At 41.3% G+C, this 22,500-nt stretch overlaps 2 protein-coding genes across 2 annotated transcripts in view; one reads left to right on the forward strand and one right to left on the reverse strand.

The window, feature by feature from the left end:
• rab1ba (zRAB1B, member RAS oncogene family a) overlaps positions 1-12,780 on the forward strand; it is an 18,418-nt gene extending 5,638 nt beyond the window's left edge. The window contains exons 2-6 of the mRNA XM_061960002.2: positions 4,216-4,288; positions 4,371-4,466; positions 10,689-10,784; positions 10,867-10,998; positions 11,069-12,780. Coding sequence (XP_061815986.1) covers positions 4,216-4,288; positions 4,371-4,466; positions 10,689-10,784; positions 10,867-10,998; positions 11,069-11,263 — 592 coding nt within the window. The 3' untranslated portion in view covers positions 11,264-12,780. The remainder of the gene's footprint in view (positions 1-4,215; positions 4,289-4,370; positions 4,467-10,688; positions 10,785-10,866; positions 10,999-11,068) is intronic.
• Positions 12,781-13,233: 453 nt separating this feature from the next.
• The window catches only part of peli3 (pellino E3 ubiquitin protein ligase family member 3), a 28,773-nt gene continuing 19,506 nt past the window's right edge, over positions 13,234-22,500 (reverse strand). Inside the window, exons 3-7 of the mRNA XM_061960001.2 lie at positions 22,471-22,500; positions 22,300-22,401; positions 21,996-22,214; positions 17,456-17,644; positions 13,234-13,944 (exon numbers count right to left, since the gene is read on the reverse strand). The exon at positions 22,471-22,500 is cut by the window's right edge and continues 100 nt beyond it. Of these exons, the coding sequence (XP_061815985.1) occupies positions 13,345-13,944; positions 17,456-17,644; positions 21,996-22,214; positions 22,300-22,401; positions 22,471-22,500 (1,140 nt within the window). The 3' untranslated portion in view covers positions 13,234-13,344. The remainder of the gene's footprint in view (positions 13,945-17,455; positions 17,645-21,995; positions 22,215-22,299; positions 22,402-22,470) is intronic.

Here is a 22,500-nt window from a genome sequence, read left to right on the forward strand (position 1 = left end):
AGGTATTCCACAAGAAAAGCTTTGTTAAAAAAAAATTCCAATCTTCCCAAATGTCTTTATTTTATTTTAATTTTTTAGCATAAAATAAGATGAAAAATTAATAAGAAATAATAATTAACAAGTAAAAAGTAAATACCTGTATGGGACTATGGAATATATTTTAATCCCTCTTGGCATCAGTGTTGTGATTACGTCTCGATCAATCAATCAATCAAAGTTTATTTATATAGCCCTAAATCACGAGTGTCTCAAAGGGCTGCACAAGCCACAACGAAATCCTCGGCTCAGATCCCAGAACAGTGCAAGGAAAAACTCTACCCAATGGGCTACAATGAGAAACCTTGGAGGGGACCGCAGATTAGGGGCCCCCCCCCAGCCCTCCCTGGACGACCGGTGCAATGGATGTCGAGGGGATCTAGTTAATAGTGTGAGAGTCCAGTCCATAGTAGTGCCAGCAGGGGATCATCTTGAGTGGAGACAAGTCAGCAGCACAGAGACGTCCCCAAGTGATGCACAGATGAGTGGTCCACCCCGGGTCCTGACTTTAAACAGCTAGCGCGTCATTTGTGGTCACCTAATCTGTGCCACCCCTCTCCACAAAGGAGGGGGGCAGAGTAGGAAAGAGACGGCAGATCAACTGGTCTAAAAGGGGGGTCTATTTAAAGGCTAGAGTATACAAATGAGTTTTAAGATGGGACTCGATGCACGGAGAACGTGAGAGAACATTTCTGCAATGTGCGCCATTTCCGCTTCCTTTTCCTGACTGTAATTGCAGCACGGCGGTCGGCGGGTAATAGTCTGGTAGAAGTCTCCTTTTTTGCCTTTGATGTTCATGTCTTTCAAGAACACCATGACATTTGTAGATGGTAGAATGTACCGGCCGGGATAGCGAGTGCAGAAAGGCGACTGCTCCCGGGGTGTTTATCAGCCGTGCTGTTGTTGTAAACGTAGTCATAGAAACAAAAAAAACAAATGACATCATGCAGAAATATATGTACTGTCATGTTCATCGTATGACGCAATGCAAATACCACGCAAAAAGCGCAATGCAAATAAAAAATAATGATCCCCAAAGAACGGTGCGGGCTATTGGGGATTGTTTTTGCCGACAGACAGGTGTCGCAATGTGACTGCAGAATACATTAGGCAACATTGAGTTCCTTACTTTTATTTTATTCCACTGCGTACGCATCATTTTGATATATTTTGTCATATATACAGTACGTTTTATGTTCCGCTATGCAGTAACTTAAACAACTTTTTTTTTAAAAGTGTTATGAACGTAGCGCGCGCGAACGAATGTCCGTGTGTGCCAATAGAAACGAGGCAGGCAGCCAGGCATGGAAGACAACTCCCAAAGGCAATGCGGCTGTCACTTTCCCATTATTGGAGAAGTGTTTCTCTGCTAGCATTAAAGGTGCCATATGTAATAATTTCATGTCAAGTCATCATTAAATGACCCTGATATGTCAAAAGGCATGAATAAATCATGTACTTTTCGAATACCTTTATAACTGATAACAGTAGTTCAGCTGGGATATGGTAATTTCAAAATTAGATTTAAAGCCCCGAAATGTTGTTCTTGTTTTCAATTCGATGCCCCGCCCTCTACTGTTTGACCAATTAGAAAGTCTGTGAGTGTGTCACATCCAGGTTGCCAGTTATGCACCGCCACCTTTGTCGAGCTACTGCCACTGGTAAAGATACTAAACATGTCAGACCTTAGTAAATCTAAATGTGTCGTTACGTTTCTCAACTTATTCATGACAAAGCCAGGAAGAAAACAAGGATTTGTATCGGGGATGCCTTTGAAAGATGGAGATGATTGAAGGCGGAGAAGATGTTTTCATAGGATTGAAGGTATTTCTCATAATTCTTCTTCCTTGTACTTTGTAAGCTCTATTAATTTGAACAGCCTCTTAAACTGGATCATATCAGTACATTGTTTAACTTCTTTGCTTAATCCATTCCATAGTTTAATTCCACATACTGATATGCTAAAGGTCTTAAATGTTGTATGTGCATACAAATGTTTTAAGTTAGTTTTTCCTCTAAGGTTATATTTCTCCTCTTCAGTTGAAAAGAATTGTTGTACATTATTGGGTAGCAGGTTATAGTTTGCTTTGTACATAATTTTAGCTGTTTGCAATTTTACCAAATCGTTGAATTTCAATATTTTTGATTCAATAAATAAAGTGTTTTTATGTTCTTTATATCCAACATTATGTATCAGTCCATCTGATCTTTTTTGTAACTCGGTTAGTGAATGAAGTGCACATTTGTAGTTTTTTCCTCATATTTCTGTACAATAACTCAGATAAGGTAAGACAAGCGAGTAGTAGACAATATGGAGTGATTTTTGGTCCAAAACATTTTTGAAATATTTATTGCCACCTTATGTTGCATATTTTTTGTATGAGATTTCCAGTTAATTTTATCATCTATTATTACACCCAAAAATCTCAATGGTCTACTCTGTATTTGTATTTGTGTATGATGCTCTTCTGATGTGCGTTGATGGAAGAGAATGCAGTGCGTCAGGTTGGATGCAACATGGAGTCATGCTGAACGAAATGTGGCAATAATTTTACTGTTGGCCTTGGCTTGCCATCAAAGTAGGCCTATGCAATAGATAATATATATTATTATACATAATATATTTCGATGGTGGTCCGTGCGGTCAAAATAGACATTTTAGCAGGATAATGCCAACAATCTGTCATGACTCCTGACTAAAATATTGCTGCGTAACTTTACAAATACATTTGGCGAATCGACATTAGTAAAATGTGAGATAATTACTTAGTAAACCAGTAAACCATCTTGCAAGAAGCATAAACAAGAGACACCTACAGCGTAGGACTTGTCGATTGCCATTTGAAGTTCCTTGGAGTGGTATTCGGATTTGGTTGCGTACCTGACAACCTCAGTCATGGAGAGTGGGAGGGGTCTACAGAATTTTGACTGTGATTGCAGTACCATTTCTGGCCACATTACTACATAGGGCACCTTTAAGGCCTGTACATGTTCCGCCCCCAAAAGCCACCGTGATTGGTAGGTTCGTTCAGCTCCACACACAACACTGTAAAGTACCATTCATATTAAAGTCGCGGGCCGGACTTACATACAATTTTCATATTTAAGTGGGGACCACAAAATGTTTTTTGAGGGCCACAAGTTTGAGATCCCTGGACAAGAGTCTATTTGTTCCACTTGTACAGTTTGTTCAAGTGTGAACACGGTCCAGGACTGAAAGGGCTAAACGTAAACGGGGATCGAGACCACTTGAGACATGTGTCTCGACCCATCTACCAGCGGACTGAAGTCCTAAGTGAGGCAGATGGCACCAACAGACCAAAAACACTGAATATGGTGTCTCAAAATGCAATTCTAACCAGGCGATGCATAGCAACACCCAACAAAGCTGAAATAAATTCATGAAAAATAAGTTAGATATAAGCCTGAAAACGAAAATACAGTAAACATCAACAGTGTTGCTCATTACCGTTTGAAGAAGTTGTAATTTTCGCTATCTCCTTGCAGCACATCTCTGAGAACCTTTGTGATGTTTTTATATCATTGATATCCTCTTTGTTACATCTCAGCTGGTAAGAATTCCGCCTGTAAAAAATAATGCCATAGAAAAATAAGAGTTATAAGTATATGACAATGTCACATGTGTCGTCCAATCAAAGTGCGACTTTATGCATATGCTTTAAGGGCTGCTTGCCACCTTTACATGGCTGCTGAGAGGGTGCTAATTTTCCCAAGTGTTGTAAGTATTATACATTACACATCTTCTCTCATTAAACTATGCTAATAGTAGCGATTTAGCAAAGTTTAGCTATTATATGGCTATCTTAGACTGACATACTGTAACAACATGAATGCAAATTGTTAGTTGCTTTTCTGGAACTGCTTTTGTGTGTGTGCACGTGCTCCGGTAGCATGAATGTGTTCGAGACAGAGGGTTTTTTTTTGGTTTGAAAATGTAACTTTGAGCAGGATTGTCACAATTCCCCAAGTTTAGCCCCTTTTTAAATGATCCAAACAAACAACTGCATCATAACATGTCTCTTTTTTTCACAAACAGGCCAACTGTTTTTTTTTTTGTTCTGTGAAGTGAAGTGTGCGGAAGAACTATTATTGTCGATGTGTGAATCCAATGTCACTGAAATACTGATGATTGACATACCTTACCTGTTTTAATTGCAGCGACTATCTGTTCAAGCTCCTGCTGATTGGCGACTCTGGAGTAGGCAAGTCCTGTCTGTTGCTTCGCTTTGCCGTAAGTCCAAACCAGTTTGATCTTTCCAAATGTAATCCAATTTTTACTCAAAATCGTTATTTCAATGGCGGCTTCCTTGCAGGATGACACCTACACTGAGAGCTACATCAGTACCATCGGAGTGGACTTTAAGATTCGAACTATTGAACTGGATGGCAAGACCATTAAACTGCAGATTGTGAGTACGCCACTTCATTGTAAAATTTGAAATTGGATTAGGTAATGATCCCATTGCAGGGAACTCCAACCTGTCGCTTGCGACCTACCACTAGCTTGGCACACCTTTATGAGTAGCTTGCCAGTGGGTTTTAGAAATGTGATGCTATATTACAAGCCTCTTAACTTAGCTTTTTCACTTGTAGCACCGGTGCTACTAAAATTTTGTAGCACAGACATTTTTTTGTCGCAAAATAAAATGTCTCAAATATCACAATTTCATTATTAACACTCAAACAAAATACATGTGCACTCATACATGTAAACACAATGGCATCATAAGGCCTACTGTAACACTCAATTAAACACTGTGGTTAACAGGAGTTTGGGCTGGGTGTTATGGATCAAAACTCAAATCCCGATATAGTTTGGCCCATAAACTAACCCATAAATGGAAATATCTGTTGAGGTAACTAAATATCTCCACCATGCCTAGATTTTACATTTTCGGCAATGATGCGGATCCCTAATACACAAAAACAGGTACCAACAAGTTAGAAAAGTAGGTTTTGTATAATAGGATCTAGGGCTGCAACAACTAATCGATTAAATCGATTAAAATGATTATAAAAATAGTTGGCCATTAATTTAGTCATCGATTTTTTGGATCTATGCTATGCTATGCGCATGCGCAGAGGCTACTTATTTTTATTTTTTATTTTCATTATTATTATTTTTTTAATAAACCTTTATTTATAAACTGCAACATTTACAAACAGCTGAGAAACAATAATCAAAATAAGTATGGTGCCAGTAAGCTGTTTTTTTTCAATAAAATACTGGAAAGGATAGAAATGTAGTTTGTCTCTTTTATCCGATTATTAATCAAAGTAATAATCGACAGATTAATCGATTATCAAATTAGTTGTTAGTTGCAGCCCTAAAAGGATCCCAATTTAAGAAGTGTTTTGAGATTAGAAAAAAGAAAAAGCCTTGGAAATAATATAAGTCAAATATAATCTCCAATCTTCTTTCAAAAACATTTAGCTATGCTTGAATCTAAAGCTAACAAAAACACAAAAGAACAACATTTGAAATAAAGTGCCCTGGTTTAAGGGGACACGTTTAAATGTCAAAAGCAACATGAAAATAATTGACCTTTAACAATGGTGTTTTTATAGTTGAACATTATTATAGGACATACAAACAAATATTTTAGCCAGGAACACCAACCTGTCAACTGCTTCATGATGCTGTGTGACAGGCTGTGTTCTGAAAATTACCGGTACTTTTAAAAAGCATTTTATTATTGTTGCTTGTTACTTTACCAAAAAGTAATTCAATTATTAACGGAATTACTCCTTAATAAATGTAATTAATGAGTAGGGAAAGTAATTTTTTCGCTACTTAAAAAAATTAAAATATGTGGCATAATGCAGTTAAGATAAGTTTCATTCGAGCAGAATGTGTGTACCTTTTAAAAGGCGGTGGCTGTTGCCTTGTGACGTGTGACGTCAGCGAGTCCACGCTTAGTAGCTTGAGCTGTATTTGTTACCTTAGCATACTAGCGGCAGCATTTTGTCCACTCTGACGGCAGCTCTTTTGAATCTTTCACTGGTTTGTGTTACCTCTGCTTAATAAATAGATTGAGCGGTGTTCCATGGCTGTATGTTCTTGTCAACAAACAAAGTATTGTTTGGATGGCAAGTTTGTCCCTTCAATCATTGATTTTTTTTGTTCTTAATTCCCTTTGTTATAATTGTATTGCATGTTCGAAATAAACTGAAACTAACTAACCCTTGTAGTTAGTTACTCGCACGCAGTGCAGTTTGTGTCAAGTTTTAAGGTGCTGAAAAAAAACGTCTTTTACTGACTAGTTCCTGCAACTAAGACTTTGTTTATTCCGTGTTGTGAGCAACAAGAGCCCTGCTCCCCTCTGTGCATGGAGGAGGAGGAGGTCAGGACACACACACACACACACATCTCTGCAGCGCACACAGGGTTATCAATCCGCGTCAATCACTTTCACATCACGGTCCATTATGGTTATGGTTTAAATCTATTTCAAACATGCTGTAGAGATAGGCAAAAATGTAACTCAAGTTTGGGGAGCAAAATGCGATAAAAGGGTTCAAATCTGTTTTCGCACGTGTGCTACTTTTTTTCCTCCAACACTCGCACGGCCTGTTCCCAGTCGCAAATGCGACTAAAATGTTGCACTGTACAGTGCTGTATTATGCACAACTGTCTAACACAGCTGTTTTACACTGGCCAAATTAACAAATATTTGGAATGACTCTTCTACGTGAACAATGAGTACTCGTTTTAACAATAGTATGAGGCTCTATCCAAATTCTCCCTCTTCCGCCATTCCCTCTTCTTCTCAACCCTCTCCTTTAGTGCCCTGGCAAAGTGTTGAATATACGCTCCTAAGAATACGGACGTCGCTCGAGTTTTGCTACGTCATCAACCTTCGCCGTTTGCCGCCAGCGACGTTAAGCAGATGCGACAAATGTTTGTTTCCTTTCAAGATGCCGTCGCACGGGATGTTTAGCTTTGCTTGGGCTGTTCTTTTCTTTTGCTGGTCTACATCAAGAAGAAAGCAGACCTTTTTGTTGTTATATTTGGAGCGGATTGACGACGTGTGTCTCCTATGAAAAAATGCATCCGTTAGTTATGCCGTTACACGTTGGCCTCGCGTTTGTTTCCAGACACAAAGCGATGGCAAAGGGTGAATGTAACATTCAGACTTTTCACACACATGTATGTTTCATTAGTGATGAGGCAGATAACAAGGAACGCAGTGTTCAGAAGTAATAACCTACGGTAGCTTCAACCGCGTTGCTGGCTTGAAAACGTAGTTTATGTGCTTCTACTGTTTATTCTTTCGACATTGATAAATTAAATAATATAGTTACAGCTACCTTTATCAATAAATACTGGAAGTCTATCGTTTTACCAAGCGATAAAAAAATACTACAAACAAATAGAAAATTGCCAATATTTACGTGGAGGAGCATCGAATGAACATCTGAACAAAACCACGAATGTCATTATTATGAAAATCAATAACTAAGCATAATACTTACATTTGTAGGTTTCTCTTTGTTTTCTGCCACAGTTTTTAGCAGGTAAAGTGTAATGTTGGAAGTTTCTCCTCCCCCTTCACTTCATTTAAAGGCCCTTCCCCCTTGCCTGACGGAGAATTCGGACACCACTTGATTAATGTGAACGCGCAAAACCAATGGGGAAGGGCTAAACCTGGGGGGATGGGGGAATATTCAGATTGAACATAAAATAGTAATTGGGAATCGGTTCACAAGGTTACACTAATAAACTTTTATGGGTGTTCAAAATGTCACAATACTGAGCACCACAACAACTCAAGGCAACACACAACTGGCGTTTTCAGAAATGTAAGTAGAGTACTGGCCTTGTTTCAACTTGATGTAAAAGAACATACATTGGTTTTCTATCTCAATTAATGAATGAATTACGATTCTCCCGAAAAATAGGCTTTATCGCTGGTTGTGTGTGGGTACTTTTTCTTTAGATACTGGTGGTAATGTTTGTTAAACTTTTCCTTTCAATTTGTAATCAAATGTATATGCAGATTTAAACCGTAACGACTGCAAGTGAACAAAAGTAAAGCTCAATTTCAAGCCTTTTTAAAACAGAAGCATCCCAATGTTCCACTGGAATTGAAATATGAAAACATAATATAAAATTTTTGACCCCAAAATTATTATTTGCCACGTTTTAAACGACCATGTGTGCTGTATTGCTGTGTATGAGTGTGCAATGTTATTATAGTAAATACATAGTTTTCTATATTGAGAATGAATAGTAATGATTACCATTACTATCATTTTAAATACAACAATCAAACAGCTGGCCCATATTATTATTATTGTTATTATTATTATTATTTAAAACTGGTCAGTTTGGCTCAGATGCAGTTGCGCCTTTCTTCTGTCTCTAGCATTGTCCCGCCATCTGATTGGTTACGCAAACCACACACGATTAAGCGGCAAAGCCAATCAGAAGCTGGAAAATGGAGAAACTCCTTGATGATTGGTTGGTTTACGTATGATGAGTCATGATTGGCTAAGTAGGGCAAAACATTACGGCAGGCCAATGAGAGGCAAGATAGGGTGGGTGATGACGCTTTAAAACCAGGAAGCAAAATCAGAACACATTGCCTGCAGCAGTAAATACCTGTTTCTTCCAGGGTGAGTCAATAGGCCATATTCAGGTAAACAGCTTCTGTTTTGTTCTGGCCAACCCAACTGTGTGAGTAAACCACTTAGGGAGGCGATGGGAACGTGTCAATGCAGATTACTACTGTACACAGCGGTATAAAAGTTACATGGGACTCCAGTCTTGGCACAAAAATATGCTCAGGTTTATTGACCTTTGTTCATGTAAATATGTCTGTTTTGTGACACAAATGTTTGGCACTTTTCCTTTGGCCAGGTTATTGTCATTTTGCCACTGTGGTTTCTGTTGAAAGTCATTTATCCTGTGCTGAAAAAGTATATATTTTGGTGTTTATTTGATATTTTATTTTTTGTTGTTTAACTGTCTTTAATGCAATTTGTTTCCAGTGATTTTTTTTACCTCATTTTGTACATTGTACCACACATGTGCAAGTTAAAAGAAATGTTATAAAGCCAGATAGAGGGCATGTGGCCAGTTTGTGTTTATTATAAAACACAATCGAACTGAGCATTTATTCTCTGCCTATATGTTTGGTGCAAAGTTGTACATTAAGTTGAATATGTATTTATATATAATATATATTTTAGTCAAGGTTTCTGTGGTTTATCCGTTATACAGTGCTTAATACCGGGTTAGAGCGGAATATACACTATATTGCCAAAAGTATTTGGCCACCTGCCTTTACTCACATATGAACTTGAAGTGCCATCCCATGGAATTGTCCAAAATGTTTTGGTATCCTGGATCATTCAAAGTTCCTTTCACTGGAACTAAAGGGCCAAGCCCAACTCCTGAAGAACCCAAACCATAATTCCTCCTCCACCAAATGTCATGCTCGGCATAATGCAGTCCGAAATGTAGCGTTCTTCTGGCAACCTCCAAACCCAGACTGGTCCATCAGATTGCTAGATGGAAAAGCGTGATGTATCACTCCAGAGAATGCGTCTCCACTGCTCTAGAGTCCAGTGGCAACGTGCTTTACACCACTGCATCCCACGCTGTGCATTGGACTTGGTAATGTATGGCTCAGATGCTGCTGCTCGGCCATGGAACCCCATTTCATGAAGGTCTCTGCATACTGAACGTGGGCTAATTGGAAGGTCACATGAAGTTTGGAGCTCTGTAGCAACTGACAGTGCACATATTTTCTGCATAATGTGCTTCAGCGTCCGCTGACCCCTCTGTCAGTTTACGTGGCCTACCACTTGGTGGCTGAGTTGCTGTTGTTCCCAAACTCTTCACTTTTCTTATAATAAAGTTGACTTTGAAATGTTTAGGAGCGAGGAAATTTCACGACTGGATTTGTTGCACAGGTAGCATCCTATGACAGTTCCACGCTGGAAATCACTGAGTGCGGCCCATTCTTTCACAAATGTTTGTAGAAACAGTCTCCATGCCTAGGTGCTTGATTTTATACACCGGGCCAAGTGATTAGGACACCTGATTCTCATCATTTGGATGGGTTACCAAATACTTTTGGCAATATAGTGTACCTTAGGTCAGGAAAAAACACAGAGGATAGTTCATCCCTACGAGCCTGTTCGTAGGTTTCCCTGTTTTTCAGGGGATTGTTACACATTGATAAAAAATCCCCTGAAGAGCAGGGACACCTGTGAAACAGGCTTGTGGGATGAAATGGCCTCTGTGTTTTTTCCTGACCTAAGGTGTATATAATATATATTATGTACTTTTGCACTATAGCTTGCTACAATTCTTCTGTATAGCTCGGCTACATTAATAGAGAGTAGCTAGTAGCTTAGCTTACTACATCTTCCAGTAGCTTGCCCATCACTGTCTATTACAAAGGTTTGTCAAACGGGAATGTGGAGGAGTGATTGCAAATAGTTGGTACATACACACACGCCCACCTGCTGTGCACCTGAAAAGTAACCATAGTAACCGTAGGTCATATTAGTTTGTGCCCCTAAGGCTGTAAATCCCAACACCAAAGAAGAGAGGAGGCGTGTGAGATTTCTTGCTCCCTGTGAGGAAATCTCACAGTGTGTGTTTGTGTCTCCATTAGTGGGACACCGCAGGCCAGGAGAGATTTCGTACCATCACCTCCAGCTACTACCGCGGCGCCCACGGCATCATTGTCGTCTACGACGTGACAGACCAGGTAGGCTGAACGGCAGCTGTGGTTGATTGTTTTGGTCCGTCTTGCACTGTTGAAGCCCCATCATGGCGTTCTTGTACCTCAGGAGTCCTACAGCAATGTCAAGCAGTGGCTCCAGGAAATAGATCGCTACGCCAGTGAGAACGTCAACAAGCTCCTGGTGGGCAACAAGTGTGATCTAACCACCAAGAAAGTTGTGGACTACACCACAGCAAAGGTAGGACCGCCGGGATACATTGTGGTGGTCCTCGGCCCGGCCTTGCAATGACTTTCTTGCTCTTTGGCAGGAGTTTGCCGACTCTTTGTCCATCCCCTTCCTGGAGACCAGCGCCAAGAACGCCACCAACGTGGAACAGGCCTTCATGACCATGGCTGCCGAGATCAAGAAGCGCACGGGACCCGGGGCCACGGCCGGCGGCGACAAGCCCAATCTAAAGATTGAGAGCACGCCCGTCAGGCAGACTGGAGGCGGCTGCTGCTAAGGCGGCCATTGATCACCTCCTCCACCACTCCCTTGAGATCCTCCTCTGGCTTTCTTTTCACTCCCACGCCTCACCGTCTCCCGTCTCTCCATAGAGCTCCCACCTACCAGCAGGTCAGACAGGAGGCAGTAAGCAATGACAGGAAGATGCAGACATTTCCATTCATTTGAATCTCAACAGGTTTGTCACAAGCTCACGTTTGCACACACACACACACACACACACACACACACACACACACACACACACACACACACACACACACACACACACACACACACACACACACACACACTCACACTCAGTCTAATGCTTTTTTAATGGCTGTCTTCAAATCTTAAAGGTCTGCAAGTATAAAAGGACGATCGTCCACTCGCATTCCTTGACCTTGTGAAATACTAAGCATCCTCAGTCTTCTGCGTCTCCTCTGCACACCTTCTTTTTTTTTAGTGTTTCAAAATACTTTCTTATAAGTTAAAAAAAAAAAAGTAGACACTGTACTTGCGTGCCCAGATTTCAGAAGTGCCTGGTGACTGCGGGGGGTGGTGGATTAAATATCAACACAGAGGTTGTCTTTGGTCAATAATTGCTTGTCGGCAGCTCGCTTATTTCCGCCTGGAGGGAGGCGGGGCTTACGGTTCTTTTCCGCTTGTCCTACAAATGATGGACTTCTTCAAGAGCTGCGGCACGATGCTGCGTCACCTTGATGCTCTTTCCTGCTGCTTCTGACTAACAACAAGCCTTGTGTTTTATTCCTAAGGCTTTGTATCGACTTGCAAGAGAATAATTAGAATTGTTTTGAGTTCTCATGTCTGAAGTGAAGCTGTCTGATTTACCTCCCGATCATGTTAGCTTGCTCAAGCGGGTTTAGGGCGTCATCTTTTGGCTATATTCCTCCCTTCAGACCTGTTGGTGTGTCTGGAGCGCGTGGAGGTTTCAGGGACTGACTGGTCTTGGTTTCCAGACCGGGTATGACCTCCCTGGCTGCAACTTAGTAGAAAACATCTCAATGGCATCAGTGTCAGGTGTGTTGGGGGGTAGGAAGTGTGTGTTTTTGTTGTTGGCTGGAGCAGGACCAGGGTGCAACATTCCTCATGGATTTGGACACATCTCCAGCAGATGCTTGACTTCAATATATCTATACTGGATGTTTGTGCTTTCATGACTGATGCATTTATTTAACCTTGCTATTCTACTGATTTTTAACGTGTTTATTAACGAAATACTGTGCCGTGTAGTCCACTGTGTGGGGTGTAGATAAACATGAATTTCTTCTTTCACACATGGCTTGATGGAGATGACTTACCTTTTTTTGGCTTATTTAAAAAAGAAAAAGCACTAGCGGTGAATGAAGACACACACACACACACACACACACACACACGTACATGCACACTGGGCACCTGTTAGTCACTTTCTGTCTTTTGAGTTTTGCTTGTTCACGTTGGTGCTGTCGTTTGTCTGTACATATTATAAATATCTATATAATAAAATGATAAAAATGGTCAACAATGAAATGTGCGCCCGTTCTTCCGCCAAAAGGATAACTGAAGGTACGTTTGGGTGTTGCCGTGCTATGTTGTGCATCTTGTTACCATGACTACCCCGCATCGCCTTTTTTACAGGCAGCCGTCGGTCCACTCATTTGAGTCACAATGAAAACGGTGGAACGTTTTCGTTTCACACATCTCTATTCTGTCCTCTTCTGGCTGCTCATCAGCATGGTGGATGATCCCGCCTCCATCTTTTTCATCTGCACATGCAGATCCAATAGGACCATGGGACATTTAGAATCCAATAGAAGCCCATAAGATGTTCTAATATTACGTGATGACAGTGCTTCTTCCCTCTCTCTCTCTGCCCTGGTGATGAGGCTGCTGGTGACCTTCAGTTATTTTTAGCCTGCTGAGGGGAGGTTCAACTCACTGCACCTAAGTGAAAATGTCCTCTGCAGTGAACAAAGTAGACAATCGTGTCAACACATTTATTTACAAAGTGTCCATACACATAAATTACATGTGAAGCCGTGGCAGCAGCTATTGCATGAGAGTCCTGTGGTTTCCCTTTGGGGGGGAAGGGCTTCAGTCGACAGGACCCTGGAAGATGAGTTTGATGTGGCCCTGCTCCCCCGTCAACCAGGTGCCACAGAAGGGGCAGGCGGCATGGAATGCATGGGTCCCGTGCGGTAGCGGGATCTGGCTCCATCCTGCCACTGTCTTTTCAGAGCACACGTGACCGCAGGGGCAGAAGGCATGAGTGGAAGGTCCCGCATCCAGATACAAGCCCCCCTCGCAGCCCAGCCACAGTGGCACATAGGGGCCCACCCGCCTGCACATGGGGCACTCTCTCTCGCCGGTGCTGGCAGGTACCGTTCCGCCCGGGCCGGCGGGGCCCTTGTCCTTGCGGTAGCCCCAGTTGTGGTAGCCGTGCACGTGGCCGCAGTTGACGTAGACCCATGGCTGCTTCTTGTCCACAATCTCGCGCTGGGCCAGGCTGGGGAAGGCCAAGGTGTTGAAGCCCACGGGGCACTGGGGCCGCGCAGCGTTCAACTCCTGGCGGAGGGACTCTAGCTGTTTGAGGGTGGGAGTGTGACGCAGGCCGGCAGGGGTCCGCCACAGCAGCGTCGCCCCGCACAGGTCAATCAGGGAGCCGTCCTGGAGGGTGTTGGACTCGTTGTCCACCTGGAGTAACAAGACAAAGATAGAAATGGCATGAAGAGTTGCTAAGTGATAGCTTAATTGCCACATAAAACAGGACTAGGGCGTAAGGCCTCGCTCAGAGGTATTCAAACGACATTTTGGCCCGCAAAACGACGGCACAAGTTCAATTACAACTAGGAAATTCCCACAGATATTTTGATGAGCCTGCTATCTGTGCCCTGGACCTCGGGTCGCCGGGAGCCGCCGTACTTTTAAGATTGTGCCGAGTGTCTGAATCTGTGAGTTTTAGGTGTAACTGTACAAAATGAGCTACAGAGCTAGCTTAAAACGTTAGCATGCTAACGTTCAAATGCTAATAATTAGCATGTGTGCTAATGTTCAAATCCTAACAGTTAGCATATTTCACATACCAAGTTATATGGTTCTAAGGTGTATGGCTGCGGACGTTTAAGAAAAAAGTGTAAAAATAGCGGAACATGTTAGCGTGCCTCCAAATAATATTATTTATCTAATTCACGTAAGAGACTAGACGTATATCAGCAATCGTCACACACACGTCAACCAATAAAAATTTGGCGGGGGCGGGTCATGGCAGAAGTGCACTGTGGGTCATGGCAGAAGTGCACTGTGGGTCATGGCAGAAGTGCACTGTGGGTCATGGCAGAAGTGCACTGTGGGTCATGGCAGAAGTGCATTGTGAAAAAAAAGATGCTACCTGCTACTACTACTGTACTTATGAAAATGGATAATTTCAACATTGGCGGTAACTTATAAAAACTGAGAAGGGCTGAACAAAAATGGCACCGAAAAGGAAATCATATACTGCAGATTACAAGCTGGACGTAGTGAAATATGCAGCAGAGAACGGCAAGAGGAAACGGCGCATTGTCTACCTTTGGAGTTGGCAGAGTTGTTTAGAAGTGACACCGAGGAAGATTTCATGGGATTTAGCGATTAGGAGTGACAGAGTGTTTGGTAAACGTATAGCATGTTCTATATGTTATAGTTATTTGAATGACTCTTACCATAATATGTTACGTTAACATACCAGACACGTTCTCAGTTGGTTATTTATGCGTCATATAACGTACACTTATTCAGCCTGTTGTTCACTATTCTTAATTTATTTGAAATTGCCTTTCAAATGTCTATTCTTGGTGTTGAATTTTATCAAATAAATTTCCCACGAAAATGCGACTTTTACTCCAGTGCGACTTATATATGTTTTTTTCTTTCTTTATTATGCATTTTCTGCCGGTGCGACTTATACTCCGGAGCGATTAGAATCCGAATAATACGGTACAATACTCAGATTACATTTTTCGCCTGGTTTAAGATGGTTTGAGTTGCACATAAGAAGAAGAAGCCGAAGCAGGTGTGAGTGACGTCAAACGTGCATGTGCGTGAGATCACAGTAGTAAACAATTTGTGACAAGTTCCCTCTCAAAATGGCAGGGGAAAAAAGCACAGCAAAACGAAAATATGAAGAAGAATACCGGACATTTTTAACAGAGTGGGAGAGTTTATAGATATATTTTTTAACGTAATGGCAAGCCCTTCTGCCTTATATGTCAGGCGTCATTAGCGCATTTCAAAGCTTCAAATCTTCAGCGTCACTTCAGCTCAACGGAATACAAGCCAGATTTGAAGAGGATTGTCCACGACAAGGAATGCCAGAAGTCCCACTAAGCAACGTGCATAGTAAGAGAAAAAATATTATATTTTTGTTTGTGGACTTGGTTGAACTGAGAGTTTGTGTGTGTGAGACAATGTTAAAGGTTGAAAATAACTGGCCTGTGGTCTTAGTACTGTAGGAGTCATGTTGGTGTGTGACATTTACAACAAATCTGTGTGTGTGTGTGTGTGTTCTGGCAATGCTTACTTAATGGGAACATCGCTCTGTTTACACAGTCACCTTTAGGCATACTTGCCAACCCGCCCGGATTTTCCGGGAGACTCCCGAAATTCAGCCCCTCTCCCGAAAACCTCCCGGGACAAATTTTCTCCCGAAATTCAGGCGGACTCAGGTCCTCCACAATATAAAAAAGCGTACCTGCCCAATCACGTTATAACTATAGAATGATGGAGGGCGAGTTCTTTGTTTCTTATGTGGGTTTATTGTTAGGCAGTTTCATTAACGTCCTCCCAGCGTGGCAACAACACACAACAACAGCAGTCACCTTTTTGTATACCGTAAAGCAGTTCGTCTGCCGTAAACAGCAATGTTGTGACACTCTTAAACAGGACAATACTGCCATCTAGTGCATTTGATGAAATGTAAACTGGAGCCTCCGTGTTTGTTATTTTGTAGTTTCATACAGCATAGGCGACATTTATAAACCCTCGGTTAGACTTTTTTAAATAGATTCAATCTTGCACGTGGAAAGTTTAAGTGAGTGTTATGTGTGTGTATATGTGTAAATAAATGAACACTGAAATTCAAGTATTTATTTTATATATATATATATATATATATATATATATATAATAATTATATATATATAATAATTATATATATATATATATATATATATATATATATATATATATATATATATATATATATATAGCTAGAATTCACTGAACGTCAAGTATTTCTTATATATATATGAATTACTTGACTTGGTGAATTCTAGCTGTAAATATACTCCTCCCCTTTTAGCCACGCCCCCCGACCACGCCCCCTCACCCCCCACCTCCCGAAATCGGCGGTCTCTAGGTTGGCAAGTATGCCTTTAGGGGACCTCTGACGGTATGGAGACAACAAAACAGGTCCCCTAAAGGGAAACCTTTTTAAATGATAGTCAGATCCATTCTGAAGATGCCTAAGTGATTTTTAAGCTTTGGCCCATAAAACACATTTACTGGTTTGAGTGTGAGACATTTGCACAGCAGCCCCCTCATCGGGTTGTAGCTGGTACTGCACTCGCCGCTCTGCTCACACTTCTTCTGTGTATAGTTAATCACTTCCACCTGGTGAAACTTCCTATAACAGGACAGCTGTAGTGCTGTATTCTGAGGATCATGTCATATTTAATTTGAATTATTATTTTTTTTTAAATGGTCCTCAGTAGTCACGTACAAATTTGTGTGAATTATGCAAAATTATTTAAATTTGGTCTCCATTAACCATATTAACTCTTTTCCCCCAATAAGAATGATCAGCACATTACTTCATCAATCCAGAGATTTAAAGACGTGTATGAGCTAACTGGGCAGTGGCCATTTTACCTCATTTTTTTTTTATGCCTCCACAACCTGTAGAAAGGGTGGTACCCACAAGTGATGATCAAAAACTTGGTCCCCATTCCAAATGATAACCAGTATGTGTGTGTGTGTGTGTGTGTGTGTGTGTGAGGAAGGGATGTTCATGTGTGCCCATGTGTAGGATGTGGCTCTTTGCATTCACACAGTAAAAAAAAAAGTGTCTCTTAGTCTCTGACTGGTTGGCCACCCCTGATCTAATGTGTCAGGTAAGACTTTTAGCAGCATATTTGAACATCTCAGTTGAATCATACTCTGGTCGTCTTACCAACTTTCCTCTCTGCTGGGCCGAGCGCGTCTCCCTCAGGGCGAAGACATTGCCGCACACTGAGATCTCCCTCCAGACGCCTGGAGCCGGCTCAGACACAAACTCGCCCGCCGGATGCATCACCAGCACCCCGTTGGTGGTCAGGCCGTCCATCAGGCCGTCTGACGTCCTCCACTTGGCAGCGCGCTCCTTGGAAAAAAAGAGGAGGCGGACGTGAAGGTAAGAGGGAATCGCCCTGAGAGATGATGCTGATGATGATGTCTGGGGGGTAATAACAGCCCATGTTGCTTTTCGCTACTGCAGCAATATTTAATCTGCACTGTACTCTAATGCTGAGAGGTTCACCCGCGCCTATAAATAAACTTCCAAAAGACAAATGAGCTAGCAGTTAGCACACATTCTCCTCAGTGATGAGGTCAGAGTTGATATATGGAATTAAGTGGGCTCAGGGGTGATGGTGTGTGTGTGTGTGTGTGTGTGTGTGTGTGTGTGTGTGTGTGTGTGTGTGTGTGTGTGTGTGTGCGTGTGTGTGTGTGTGTGTGTGTGTGTGTGTGTGTGTATTCTTTGCCAGAGGTTCTGATAAATGTTGCATGGGATGAAGTCATGCTGTCTATTATTAGTTCTGCATGGATTTGAGTACCTCACATGTGACGTTTTGGACTGACTTACCCCTGATGTAGTCACCCCGTTCATGGCCACATGCTGAAAAATCAAAAGATGCGGGGAAGCTATTTTGATATAAAACAATTCTAAAAAGGCTAATCCACTGTTAACCTGCGTCTCGGCTTTGTGTCACACACGACAACCACCTTTTATTAGTGCTGGCAAATGATTTAAATCGGCTTAATCAAGCTTTTAGATTTAATCACAGTAAATTACTCACTTACATAATTTTAGTTACCCTAAAAAAAAGAGTCCAATATTTTGACACAAATGCAATCTTATTGTGAGAATGTCACTCAGGAATTTTTTTGTAATGTTTTACTTAAAATGTACATCCTTTATTTAACAGTTTTATCTAAAGTCCAGTCAGAGTGTATTTTTACGTGAAAATTTGGCAGAGCACACCAGTCGAGTCTCCTCACTCACCTTTGCATTGACGTATGCATTGACTGACCCTGTAACAACCCGCTCCACATTTCAGGTAACCGTCTGCGTATGTACAGTCAAAATAAATTGCGTGATGAATCTGCATTTATACATGATTAATGCGATCATTGTGATTAGGGATGTCCGATAATGGCTTTTTGCCGATATCCGATATCCCGATATTGTCCAACTCTTAATTACCGATACCGATATCAACCGATACCGATATCAACTGATACAGATATATACAGTCGCGGAATTAACACATTATTATGCCTAATTTGGACAACCAGTTATGGTGAAGATAAAGTCCTTTTAAAAAAAAAAAAACTAATAAAATAAAATAAAATAAATAAATTAAAAAAGTTTCTTGAATAAAAAAAGAAAGTAAAACAATATAAAAACAGTTACATAGAAACTAGTAATTAATGAAAATGAGTAACATTAACTGTTAAAAGTTAATACTATTAGTGGACCAGCAGCACGCACGATCATGTGTGCTTACGGACTGTATCCCTTGCAGACTGTATTGATATATATTGATATATAATGTAGGAACCAGAATATTAATAACAGAAAGAAACAACCCTTTTGTGTGAATGAGTGTGAATGAGTGTAAATGGGGAAGGGAGGTTTTTTTGGGTTGGTGTACTAATTGTAAGTGTATCTTGTGTTTTTTATGTTGATTTAATAAAAAAATAAAATAAAAAAAAAACAAAAAAAAACGATACCGATAATAAAAAAAACGATACCGATAATTTCCGATATTACATTTTAAAGCATTTATCGGCCATCGGACATCTCTAATTGTGATTAATCACATGGTTAACGCATTAAATGTGGCAGCCCTAACTATTGTTAATATCATTTGTACTGTATCAACATTTCAGCATTTTCTCGCTGTTTGTTATTGTTGTTTTTTGTTTTGCTTCACTATATTTTAGAAATATGCCGCAGACCAATAAAAAAAAAAAAAAAAGACGAGCTACTTTGGACCCCCTTGTCCCAGAATGACTCCTACAACAATTTGTGGTCAGCACTCCGTCATAGAGTATCAGTTTATGGAAGTTAATCTTGCAAGCTTATTCTTCTATACCGTGTTTGTCAACCTTTTTTGAGCCAAGGCACATTTTTTGCGTTGAAAAATTCCGGAGGCACACCACCAGCAGAAATCATTAAAAAACGAATCTCAGTTGACAGTAAAAAGTAAAAAGGTGTATTGTCACGACCTGTCACATCATGCCGTGACTTATTTGGAGTTTGTTGGTGTTTTCCTGTGTGTAGTGTTTTAGTTCTTGTCTTGCGCTCCTATTTTGTTGTTGATTGGCATGTCATGTACGGATGTACTTTGTGGACGCCGTCTGCTGCTACACATGCTGTAAGTCTTTGCTGTCGTCCAGCATTCTGTTTTTGTTTACTTTGCAGCTAGTTCAGTTTTAGCTTCCTTTTGCATAGCCATCCCTAAGCTTCAATGCCTTTTCTTAGCGGCACTCGCCTTTTGTTTAATTTTGGTTTTAGCATTAGATACCTTTTTACCTGCACACTGCCTCCCGCTGTCGTCTGCATATTGTGATCACGACAAACCATGTTCCTGACATCTAAAAAGCAATTAGCTACCTCCTGCCACCTACTGACATGGAAGAGTATTACATGGTTACTCTGCTGCACTCTAGACAGCACAGACACTCAACAACGGCACATTTGCGGATAATTACTGGTTTGCAAAAAATATTTTTAACCCAACTGGGTGAGATTTCATCATCTCCCACGGCACACCAGACAATATCTCACAGCACACCAGTGTGCCGCGGCACAGTGGTTGAAAAACACTGTTCTATACAGCCATAAGGGTGACAATTATTTTTTTCATAGTGCAAGTAGTATTTTCAGGACTAAAGAGTGCATCGGTATATAAGCGCAACCACTAAAAATTTTTTTAGTCACACCGGACTATAAGCTGCACATATATACGTTGTGAAATTAGGTAGAAACATTTTGTAAATGTTTATTTACATACCTCAACTGTTTCCAAACGATGCCTGTAACACGGCAGTAAAACGGAAAAACTGAAGTCATCAACATGGACCCACTAACTGCGGAAGCCAGCTCTCCAATCAGCTAAACAGACTGTGACGTTTTTGTCAATTTACTGAGGAATTTGTAAAACTGAAACAATACAAAAAGAAGGCCATTGTAACTTAATAATACTAACACAGACGCTTGTAAACGTGTTAGCATATTAGCTAATGCTGACGACACGAGCTAGATTACATTACGATAGCATGTACAAATATGCATGAAAACAGTCCTATCAAACATGTGACCGTTCAGTACCAGTAAGTATGAATCGTTTTAGTTATATTGTAAAACTTACAAACGTTGCTTGGACTGATAAATAAAGAGTAGAAACAAGTGGAAACTCTATGGGGCAACTAGAAAACGGAACGGCACTTGTACTTGTGGTTCACGGCAGTAAACAGAGGGAAATAGTGTGTAGACGTTAAACTCGCAGCACCTGCGGTGAGCGGACTGGTCCAAAAGATGGCGCCATAGCACAAACAATAACACACGTTTTCCGCCTCTGTGGGTGTTTTATGAAAACTTTGTTGAATACAAAACATTATGGCCGTGAGCAAAGAAAAATCCATCAATGAGCCGCACCATTTTATAAGCCGCAGGATTCAAAGCGTAAAAAAAAAAGGTAGTATCGACATTGCTTTTTTTTCAATCCCCTCTTTTTTTGCAGTTTTGCTGTCATAATTGTCTCATGACATTTACTATTAGTATATGCTATTTTGTTTTAATTCCTGTCCAGCACTTTAATTTTTGCCTCACTTTGCCATTATTTCACTAGTCTGAGCGTCACCTGTCCGTTATTGGTAAACAGGACACATCTGTACCTGTTTGCCAATTAGGAAGCTTTTTATGCTAGGCCCTGGGGCTGGACCATTGTGCTTTGTGCTGCCATGCTACATAGCAATTGCCTTTTTGTGCACTTCCCTGCTGCACTATTTTTCTTATTAAATACATTTTACATTTCGCCTGCCGTCTCTGCATCCTGGGGTCACGACCAACACAGCCGTGACATGAAATGTAACACTTGCAAGCATTACTCCTTACAAACATGATACACTGCCTCAATGGAATATCTATTGAGGCAACACTTTTAAGTAATGCCAACATTTACTAAGAATATTTTTAACCTACAAACTCATTGATTTGGAGGAAGGATCTTTTCCACGTCAGCTAAAGGACATTTGAATTTGCTTGCAGTTAATGTTGAAATATTTCCAAAAAAGCGTTAATATTTCACACATTTTAACTACTAAGTTCTCAAGGAGAACGGGAAAGAACATTCCTAATCAACATCAACTCAAAGGACCAGACTGTCATCATGGACTACATCAAAAACACAATTAGTGCATAATTCCACAGTGAGCGCAGCGCTCACCCCCAGGAAGATGTTCTTGGAGGAATCAAAGCCTGCGGCGTAGATGCGTGCCGTGTATGGGGCGCTGCGCTCGCACATGATGCGGCAGGCGTAACGGGAGATGGTGCTCTGGGCCGACTGACCTCCGCCGCCCTCCCCCGCCGCGCCCCCGCTCTGACCTCCGCCGCCCGACGTGTCCGTCACCACGAAGTCGATCATGCTCTCCGTGGAGCGGCCGATCTGCAAGAAACGAGACCAACGTAGCGCTTATGACGGACAGTGCGTGTGCACGGCGACACCTGACGCAGTCACATGATGCACTCACCTGGAACATGTCAGTGTTGGTGTCGTGTGTGTACTCCACAATGACCGAGTGGCTGCGTGACAAAGTGTACGAGATGCTGTGCTGGCTTTTGTTGCTGAGTGCCTGCCAACAAGCAAACAACCACATAAAAACATGGTACACACACGCACACACATCCATCTCCTATCTCACCTTGGACACGAGAGGCGTGGAGACGTTGTG

The sequence above is a fragment of the Nerophis lumbriciformis genome, linkage group LG05 (genome assembly GCF_033978685.3).
Source record: "Nerophis lumbriciformis linkage group LG05, RoL_Nlum_v2.1, whole genome shotgun sequence".
Taxonomy (NCBI): domain Eukaryota; kingdom Metazoa; phylum Chordata; class Actinopteri; order Syngnathiformes; family Syngnathidae; genus Nerophis; species Nerophis lumbriciformis.